The sequence below is a fragment of the Brassica oleracea genome, chromosome C1, assembly GCF_000695525.1.
Source record: "Brassica oleracea var. oleracea cultivar TO1000 chromosome C1, BOL, whole genome shotgun sequence".
In the NCBI taxonomy this organism is placed as follows: domain Eukaryota; kingdom Viridiplantae; phylum Streptophyta; class Magnoliopsida; order Brassicales; family Brassicaceae; genus Brassica; species Brassica oleracea.
In genome coordinates, this window is record NC_027748.1 from 41163089 (window position 1) to 41174548 (window position 11460).

Below are 11460 nucleotides of genomic sequence, written 5' to 3' on the forward strand. Positions count from 1 at the left end.
TGGCACTTGTTCAATTTTTAACATGATCAAACCGGCTCCGAATCGAAATTAAGTTTAAACATAAACCGAACCGGTTCGATTAAAGTGGTCGTCTTGTTGGTTCTCGCCGTTATAATTATTGGTTTAGCATAAACGAGGCATATCTATCTCCAGACCGGAAGTAACGGACCAAACCGGAAGGTGTGTGAGAGGTATTCGCCATTGATGGCGTCACCACCATGCATGCTCCTTCAAATTGAACTCGCTCGATGGCGATGGTCTCGTGCTCTTTTATGATCATGTATCCAATAGCTTTTTCAGTCACAATCGTCGCAAAAACGGCAAATGGCTAGTTGAGTCAACTTCATATAAAATTTAAGTTGCTGGTAGCCTGGTGGCTGGCATACATGTTATCAAGACTATGTGAATATTAATGGATTATGGGTCTTAATCTAAAGACTGTGTAAAAATATAACTTTTTACATTGAATGTTTCGATGAGACATAACTAATGTATAAGATATTTCGATCGAAATAATGGTTTTAAGTGGAAAGCTCGTAGAGCATGGTAACAGAACAATTAAATCTAACTTAAAAAAAAAATTAGAATTGATCCATCCAATTCCTATTTTTATCTATCCAAGAAAGTTCATTTTAAATTTTGGACTCTTTCAGTTTTTTTACTAGGCTACCTTATATATTGGACTTGTATAAGTTTGTTATCATAATAACTATATACACGCTTCCTAAATAACATAACCGGTTCACTTTAACTATACCAATATCTAATATACCAAGCCCTTCCGAAATTAAATGAAATGTTAAATAAATAACACAACCTGTTAACTTTATCTTAACCAAACTCTATCGCACAAAACCAACCAAACTTAGACCATATATTATTAGATATAATAACTTTAATGTCAGATTATGAGTTATTTGGTTCATCTTTCAACGTACGGAACATTCCAATAGGTGATAAAAACATTTAACCCCACAATATACATTGCATACAAGCTACTCTCATATAGAGTTTTGATCATGTTCACTGTTTAAATTACATATGTTTAGTTTGATTTATTAAAATCAAAGTTTCAATTAAACACTTCCAGTCATATCAATGGTCTTATTCGGATAGTTTTAGATTATAAATCGTAGACTAAAATACTCTAACCACATCAATAGGGAGATTTTAGAAAATCTAAACTAACGTGTCTTGCAAACAAATCCAACAAAATAAGATTACCGGAATATGCTATATATCTATTTCATTTTTGGAATTCAGAATATCTTCGCAATACCCATTAATCTAACGTGACTTGCAAACCAAAACTGAATATCTAAACTACCTTTAACAGTTCCTAATATGTTTGCAATACCCATTAATCTAACGTGACTTGCAAACCAAAACTGAATATCTAAACTACCTTTAACAGTTCCTAATATGTTTGCAATACCCATTAATCTAACGTGACTTGCAAACCAAAACTGAATATCTAAACTACCTTTAACAGTTCCTAATATGTTTGCAATACCCATTAATCTAACGTGACTTGCAAACCAAAACTGAATATCTAAACTACCTTTAACAGTTCCTAATATGTTTGCAATACCCATTAATCTAACGTGACTTGCAAACCAAAACTGAATATCTAAACTACCTTTAACAGTTCCTAAAAAATATGAAAATCGGAATATGCTATATATCTATTTCTTTTTTTGAATTCTGAATATTTTTATCAATACCATTAAACCTAATTTTATAACCAAATCACTATAAAACATCTTCATTCGCCTCATATTTTCTATACCTCACCGCAAAAATACACTCACTAAAATGTCTATCGTTACATCAGACCGAGTATCTTTGATGAACCATGTCAAACCATTCAAAACAACATGGAAGGTTGAAGTAAATGTTCTGCATTCATGGAGACAACATTCGAATTACACTGGTGGAGACTCTGTTCAGTTCATACTAGCAGATAAGACAGTAAGTGTCTATTTGTTACCGTTATGTTTCACAAAGCTTTTACATATTCTCTAAACCTAAATTTAATGCGTTATTATAATGTAGGGTGTTAAGATTAACGATCATATGTTATCTAAACTCGACGGTAAGACAGTTTTCCTATTTTATTACATGTTTTGTCTTTAGACACCAATATGCACTAATCCCTATGATTGTAGTTTGTTTCCATCAGGTGAAGAGATGATTTATCTCTCATCTGACAGTATAGATCCTTCTGATACTGCTTCAGTCAACAATGACGCTCTCAGTTCCGACTTCCTAAACAGCATTAAAGTTTCTGGTCTACCAAACCATAGTCTAAGATTAAAGATTGGTTGTCCTGTGATGTTGCTAAGGATTATTAATCCTACTGAAGGTTTAATGAATGGAACAAGATTGCACATAACTCAGCTTAAGAATTTTATGGTGGAAACTAGAATCTTAACTGGTGCAAAGGTTGGTAAAATTGCCTATATTCCAAGATTTCTGATTACTCCAACAGATAAAAGACTTCCTTTCAAGATGCGTAGAAGACAATTGTCTTTAGCAGTGGCTTTTGCAATAACCATCAACAAAAGTCAAGGACAATCACTATCTCAAGTGGGATTATTTCTTCCTAGGCCAGTATTTTCTCATGAACAGCTTTATGTTGCTACTCAAGAGTTACATCGAAGAAAGGTTTGAAAGTTTTGATTGTGGATAAAGAAGGGAAGCCGCAAAAGAAAACTATGAATGTTGTTTTCAAAGAAGTTTTCAATAATCTTGAAAACAGAGAGGATTGATGATATTCTCTAGCGAGTTGTTTTTTTTAGTACTTACAGAGTGAAACTGGCGTTTTTGCAATTTTATTTATGTGAGACAACATTGGAGGTGAATTTTTCAAAGTCATTTTAATATATTCAGTTTTAATATTTTCAGTTTGTTAATCGAATAACCAGACTCAATGTACTCTATTTTAATCTATTCTACTAATGGAGGTTTGAAAACTAATTCAAACCGAACATGTTTTGATCATCATGTTTTGATCCAAAAGAAAATACAGTGTGTTATTCAATCAAACCAATTAAACAATTCATAGAAATAGTAGTATACATAGAACAAAGAATCGTCAAAACAACTACAGATATGCAACGAGAAACTATACTTCTAATATCAAACACTCAATTTCATTTAGCAAGATACTATTTGTACAATCCTAAACCGATAGTCCTATAATAGTTCTATTGGTTTAGTCTGGGGTTCCTCAATACATATACATTCAAGATAGTACTAACCTTTGTTTTTTGAATTTTGTGTAGTGAACTCTTTTCGTCTTTATTTTGCAGTTCCTCTTTTATCCAATCTTTACGAATGATCTACTGAGTCCATAAAGGTGAGTTTGTTAGCGTAATGTGACCAGGTAACATAAATTTAAACAAAAACAGAGCAATAAGAAGACAAAGTGAAAAACAAATAGAACTAACTTGATATACTCTCTCTTTGTATATATATTTAATCAAACACTTTACCTTTTTAATAAGCTATGTGCGGTTTGTCTTCTATTCTTCTTAAGTCTTTTTATGATCAAACTTTCGTTACCTGTCCAAAATCATATCAAGACTCCATTATGCTTGTGTATTCTGTTATATGATTATTCAATGTTGATTATACAAATGATGACAAGGAAACACAATTTTAAAAAATAAAGAGTCAACTTAACTTATCCTTTCGCAATCCCTTTCGTCCCTCGATGATGCAGTGCCAAATCATTAAGAGTCACAGCATTAAAATTATCGATCCAGAACCAAATCATGCCTTGAAAGGTCATAGTCATGCTCGATCTATAAATAGAGTACAGACAAAAACAATCCTAACCTTAAAGACAGTAGATCGATTTGTGGAGATGATAGAGTGAACGATTTTGAATTTCTCATCAGCAAACGGGGGTAGATTCAACAGATTTTGGTGTGTTGTTATCGAGAAGACGATTAAGAGAACGAGATCACCGACAGAGAAGACCAAGAAAGTAAAATTGTTAAGTTTTTTTCCCGACACGTTAAAGTTGTTCACCTTCCCGGAAAAAAAAAATTCACTTTGGACTTTATTTTGTTTTTCTTGGTCTTCTGTAACTAATGGACCAATTTCATTAGACTAAAAGTTTAATTCCTTCCAAATTAATGGGTCCATTACGTCTATCAATTTGATCATATGACCCAAAGGTGTTTATATTCGTTTGATTAAATTAAAAAAAAAAGAAAACAACCAAATGTGTGCATATATTCTATCAAAGTCTTAACAACAAAACAAAATTAAATAATAAAGAGTTCTCCAAAAAAACGTAAACTGTAAGGAATAATTATATTATAAATGCATAATCAAAATGAAATAATCTAATCTCAAATAATTATTATGAAAATTTGACCAAATTACGCGGGTCTGTATCTAGCACATTCTTATAATCTGGTCAAAAGTTGCTTGTGCTCTTGGATCTGATAATTATGTTCTGCAAAATTAATGGCTAGAAAAAGGGTACTGAGATTATGTAAAGATTAATGAGATATGAGCCTTAATCTCTAGTCGTCTCTACATATATAATCTCAATAATTCAAATGACTTTATTAATTTACAGTTCATATAGTTTTACTCCATTTACCTCTACTTTATTAACTTACGTTTCATATAGTTTTGACTTGTGTTAGGTTTTATTTTCTTTTGGGTTATACTCATAAACGGAATGTAAAGTTAGTTTAGTTCCTAACTTCATATACATGTATTGTTAGAATGTGATTCAAATTCACTATCAGAATGATCTCTACCATTAATATGAAGAGATAAAAAAATTGAACTAACCTACAGTTATTTGTTTTTCAATAACAATCATTAAGCAAACACAAAATCTTTATTTCATGTATATGCTAGTTTGGACGTGTAGACATCATTTACAAAAGTTAGTGAAATTAACCAAAGCAGGGAAAGCACACAACAAGGATAGTATTAGCAATAATATATATACATGCATACCTTCAATACAAATTGTTCCACGAATCCATTTGTAATAGATGGATTCAAGAGTTTGATGTTTCCAGATTTTTTTGATATAAACAAATAGTCACTGGCATCAATATATCATGCTCATTGAGAGATTATGTTGTCTTCTTCTCCACGGTGCGTTGGCCTAACCGGAGCTCAAGATCCAATCCTTCAATCTCGAGATGATGAGTACTCGAACTCGAACCATCTATGCCAACCTCCATGACTTTTCCTTCATCATTAGTATCAAGCTTGCTTTCTTGAACCCAAAACCCTAATTTCTGACCAGGACTTATGTCCTTTTCCACATCTTGATATCGATCATCATCTTCACATACCAAAGCGTCTTGTTCTTGCTTTTCATTAAGGTTTAGAGAGACAACGTCTGATGAATCACTCTCGCCGACAACATCATCCTTGTTATCTTCCATAAGTTTTTGTCTGAGATTTGCTCTGTCTCTTCTGTGGATGTTCATATGACCTCCTAGTGCTTGAGCATTCGAGAAGCCCCTTACGCAGAAACTGCATATGTAAGATCTTGACATAGAATTATCAACGCTTTGATGACTGTTTCTTGGTATGCGATCGGAATTATCATCCACGTTTTTAGTGTTTTTGAAGTTTTCCATAGAATATATGGATCTCTTCCGTAGAATAAACAGAAATATGAAAAAGGTGAAAGTTTAGCATCGAAAGAAAGAACAGACGAGAAGAGTGATATGAAATGGTCAACACGAACTTGGCAAAAATTTAATTAACTAATCAATGCTTACCGTTCCAATAGGACAAAGCAAGAAAGGTGAAAACAACTAGTTTCTATGTCGTTACGTGAATAATTTATTCTTTGATAATTAAGATATTATTTATTTGCACGTATAAATTAATGGGGTAGAATAAAATAGAAACACTTGTTGCAAAATATTATCTCAACTAACACTCCGAAAAGAAAATGTTCAAATCTAACAACTTTTGGTATGACTCAAAACACTTCAGTCTCTACTCTCTACAATTATTTTTTCGTCAATACTAATATAGGTTGAATTATTTATGCAAGAAAATACTTTTATAAATGATACATAGATGTTTAAATATATGTTTTTCTAAGATATGGGGTCTTTCGCTAACATGAAACCTCTTATATATATATATATATATATATATATATATATATATATATATATATTGATAATTCAGTTTACTTATAGAGAATATCAAGATATGTAACATATATAAAACTCACTAACATAAATATACATATCAAGATATGTAACATATATAAAACTCACTAACATAAATTTTAAGTGTGGTTTTTGCCACAAGTATGTGGTTGTTGTTAGAGAGCATTTTTGTAAACCGATTATATATAAACTCAGTTTGATTTCTAAGATTTGTCTTTGGTATTTCTGTTTAATTTTACAATATACATGAATTTTTTGTTATAAAAAATAATATACATGTATTCTGAGAACGCATATACATTTCTATCTCGGCTAAAAGAGTCGAATGGCCTCCATACAGCATTTTTTCCAATATGGTTTCATGTAAAATATGTGGACTCAGGGTATGTATACCAGTATATATAATTTTGTGTATTTTTTTTTTGTAAAAAGATCTTTTAAATTAAAATACTAAAAACATATAATGTATGGTTGAAACAATCATAAGTTTGAAAGAGTATGATGAGACATGCCTCATATTCAACCAAGCATTAGCTTACAATGGAGAAAACTTATGATTCATAAGCTTAATGAAATAAGAAAAGAATGAAACTATTAGGAAGATGGAAGGTAGTTTCCGCAGCCTCGACGACCCCTTTTACCCCTTCGAAGATGGAAGGATGAAACTATTAGGAAGACTTATGATTTCGTGTATTTTTTAAGATGGGATTAGGTGCATCTGGTTGCTAAAGTAAAATGTCCAATGCATAGTCGGATGTATATATTACTCAATGTTAACCACTTATATCACAATTACAAAGATCAGCAGCCTTTCAAATTTAATTAGCAAAACGACACAAAACTTTAATGTACAATGCATAGTCGGATTATATATTACTCAATATTAACCCTTTATTTAATGTAACGAAAGCTTTATTATTGCTTAATTTAGTTACTCTAAGTTTTCTTAACAAAATAACAGATACGCAGTTGACAAAACAAATGGTCCAACCAAGCAGTTTGGCGTTTTCTTTTTGTCTTTGCACAATTAGTAGTTTAATACACAACACTAGTGTTGTTTTGTTACATATTAGCATTTTTTAATATGTGATTTCCTGAAGTAAACAACAATTGGACCTGTGTTACAAAAGATGAAAACAACAATTGGTCCAGTATTGAACTTTATATGAAGAGTGAATTGATATAAAACAGTTGCACAATTAATTAAAGTATTCACATAATTGATTTTTGTTTCTCGATAAAAAGCTACAAGTTGAGACAAAAAATACTATGATTTTACTACAGTCACGAAATATTTTGAATTAATTACGTTCATTTTGTACTAATGGTTAACCTTTTCACAAGAACAATATATGGGTTTACAGTGGGTATTGATCGTAAATATATGCTTTCTGTAATGAGTCACTTAATTGAATGTCAAATCACAAGTCCAAACATTTTTTTTCTGAAGGCATGCGATGAACGATCCTTGAGCAATAGATAAGTATATGCTGTGTTTCTATATATATGTTCATTTTTTTTATTTGCGTATAGTTATAAGTTAGCCAAAATAAAAATATATTAGTTAAGTAGAGTTACATGTTTGTAAAAATATATAAACTATATACCACTAATTCAAAGGGCACACGAGTCGTGTTCTAGACTAACTGATCAGACAACTCTGTGGTTATTTAAATTAACTAACCGTTACTATCAAGAATTCGTGCAATGAGTCACTAATTGAACTTTTCTTAGTTAAAAAGCGTTTATTATTATGACGCAAGTCACCCTTTTGTTCCAACTAGTACGGGCTAGTTATTATTTAATCGTTTTTGTTTGGGTTTAGCTCAATTATATAACATTCTGAGTTTTTCCTGAGTAAGATTATGATATATCCAAGTTATATTTGTGTTAATTTCAAACAGGGATATATATCTCATATTAGCTTTGGAGATCAGATTTACACCCTATGGGCTATATACCCCATATAACCACCTTAAATTACATAATTGCAATAATACTTGGAATTGATTTAAACTTGAATTCACATATCTATTACTATTGAATAAAGATGAGTTAGTATTAAGAAGAATTTATAATGTTTGAATTGAGTGATCTAATCTCACAAGAAGAATTTCAAATTACGACAGCTGATATTATTTTGAATTATAAGAATCGTTGAAAAAGGCAATATGGTAGTTATGCAAGTACATCCATGGCTATGGTGGTATATGCATGCTACGGACAAAATCTATAGTATTTTTATCTAAAATTTTATGCTAGTTTTTGGTCGGCAATTAAATAGTATTCTATGTTGGACTAGCATCTGCACTTGTTAATGACACTCTTATCACCTCATGCAAAAATCTAATGCCCGAAAAATGGTTTTAGCGTTCAATGTTGACGAGTAACATGTAGTTCTAATTTTGAAAACTAAAAAAAAACTTACTTCGTCAATTTTTTGGTTATATTCGTAAATTGTTATTAGACAAAAAATTGGTAGTTTACGTAGTATATAATAATAGTGCATCCATATGCACGTACACAAGCTTTAAATGTACATAGACTTACGAATACACATGGATACTACACGCACGTCTTGTGTATCTGAAGAATACTCGTCTTAATATCTAGTAACGATATTAAAAAGAAAAGAACTAACCTCTCGGTACGTAATCGTCTAACCTTGTAGCTGAAAAAATAGCTTTCAGGAAAAAAAGAGTAATCCTCTAACCGTGTTCGTATTGTAAGGAAGAGGTAATCCGCATCCTGAGGTCTAAAAGCTTTACTAACACACATATACATATGCATACGCACACTTTGTGTGTTCTTAAACCGTAAACCCCAGGATGCAGATTACCCGGTCCTCACCAATACTCGTCATCTGTAGATGCATATTCTTAGCTTCTTATGTTGTAAGATCTCGTTTTTATGGTTTTATGGTTTGTTGTTGTTTTAGTTGTTGAGGAGTTGCAAGGAAAATGTGAGAATTTATAAGTCTCGTGATGCTAAATAGTAAGGAGAAGATCCTTATTCGAAAGGTTTAATGCTATGAGAACATATGCTCTAATGGAAAACGAAATCTTTTTGTTCAAGTTTTATGGTGCATTGATATGTCTTAGTCTTAGCTTTGTTTCAATAAACGTTAAAGCTATAGTCTCATTGTAGATTTTGTACTCTAGGCATTATAGCGTTTTTAAGAGAATACTTATATGGTGTCTGGTTTCGTAGATCTAAATTCACTATTATTTTGAGGTATGCATTACAATCTGAATTACGTGGTGTCTAGTTTTGGATATGGAACCTAATCTTCATTTTAATCCACCAATACGAAACTAATAAATTTCAATAATTTATCGCATATGTGGATATAATCTGATTTAACAAGTGTTTTTGTTTTGGTTTTGGTTAGTATTATTCAAAGCTAAATCTATGTATAGCTAAGGTAGATGGGAGGTGGTCGAAAGGAGAGGAAAAATAAACGATTGAAGGGGAATGGAACTTATTAAAGATAAGTTTTGAATTCAAAACCAATTTGAGAACGTATAGGTTACGTCTGTAGCTTTATTTTTTCTCTGTTAAATTTAAGCTAAGCTGTAAGATTCAATGATGTAGCGTTTTAGTTGTGAGTTTTTTAAAAGAAAAACATGATTGATAAATATTATTTATACATTTAGATTAATTTAACTATGATTAAACATTTTATGAACTGATTAGTTATTATAAAATTATGAAAATTTTCTTTCAAGTAAATGAATACAATTGTTAAGTATCATATATAATCAACATAAGTAAGATTTACATAGACTATAGCTTATTCCGCGCTACGCGCGAATTGTATGCTTATATTTTTATGCTATATATATTTTTGATCAGTAAACTATTTTATTATATTATTTTATTTACTTTCCAAGTATAATTTGTCAAAATTTTTTTAAAAAATTTCCTCTCTAAATTGTCATCCAGTGTTATAAAATATTACAAAATATTTAAAAAGTGAAAAAAAAATAAACAAAACTTCAGTAGGTTTGATATGCGATAACTTTTTTAGTCAATATATCAACACAAATATTAATTTACCTTTACTTATGAAAAAAAATTGAACCAGAGTGAAAATAGTTTTCCAACATGTAATAGTATATCATCATAAGTATTTGTTGGGTTGGATTATGATATATACACACATATATATATATATATATATTAAAAAATAAATTCTTTATATATTTGAAAAAAATTTAATTAAAATGCATATTATGATGTCAAATTAAACCATTTAACTAAATGAATTATAATATATCATAGTTTTAAAAAACAATAATATATCTTGTTTTTTCTTGTATATAATTTTTTACAGAAATGACCATTAGGTAGATGTAACAATTAGAAGTCGGATTTGCTTTAACTTCCACATTTGCAGAGAGAATAGGATACAATGGTTTTGAGCTTCCGCATGTGTAAATGATCTTACAAAGTTTTATGTATTAAAGATACTTTATTTTACTTTTTAATACTGACATATAGTCAAACAGATTCATAATCTGAAATTTCTCTATTATATTATTAATATTGGAGGTAGTTGAAACTATATATTATATTTAGTTAAATATTTTTTTTATTTCAAACGAATAATAGTATACTTCTCACTAACTTGAATTAGTCAACGGTTATGATTAAAGTCAAGAAATAATTTTGGTAGATGATGGAAGCAAACGTGATGGTCCAAAAGCGGCCGGCGAAGGAGATGGCAACAAAGGATCTGAGGAGAGAGGAGTGAGGAGTGAGACTCGAAGTGAACTATTAGTTAGAGAGCTATAAGTTCAAAACAAACTGATACCGAGGATGAACGGCATAGTAATCAAATCCTCCCTTGGGTCGACTTCGTTTCCCATGAAGCTGTTTCTGTTCTTCAGTGAACTTGTTCTCTGCACCTTAAGTTGTCGAATGTTTGAGCAAAGTCAAAGCTCATTTTTGACTTCCTTGAAAAAGTGGTGACATCGAGCTTCCACGTGGCAGGATAGTGTCCGTCCGGAACCTCTTCAGTAGCCTGCAAGAAATATGGAATATGTATTACAAATTAATAAGGCCAGGAAATGGAGAATCCCAATATATAAATACGGATGAGGGCCATGAGGCTACCTCAAAATATTTGATGAGTTTTTTGAGGGATGCCCTAGACTTCCAGCATATATAACTTACCCTCCTCGTTTCATCAACAGAAGTCGCATACTTGCATTAATCCAAAGATGATTTGTCAAATGTATTCTGGTTTCGGACTCAAAAGTAGAGTATTCCATGGGCAAAA

At 31.0% G+C, this 11460-nt stretch overlaps 1 protein-coding gene across 1 annotated transcript; it reads right to left on the minus strand.

The window, feature by feature from the left end:
- Positions 1–5111: 5111 nt before the first annotated feature.
- On the minus strand, positions 5112–5639 carry LOC106302338 (transcriptional regulator TAC1). Its single transcript, XM_013738868.1, has one exon. The coding sequence runs from the start codon at positions 5625–5627 to the stop codon at positions 5112–5114; it is 516 nt and encodes a 171-aa protein (XP_013594322.1). The 5' UTR covers positions 5628–5639.
- Positions 5640–11460: the final 5821 nt, after the last annotated feature.

Excerpts from the sequence above, each read along its gene's own strand:
- LOC106302338 (XM_013738868.1), bottom strand. The coding sequence starts at position 5,627 with ATGGAAAACTTCAAAAACACTAAAAACGTGGATGATAATTCCGATCGC.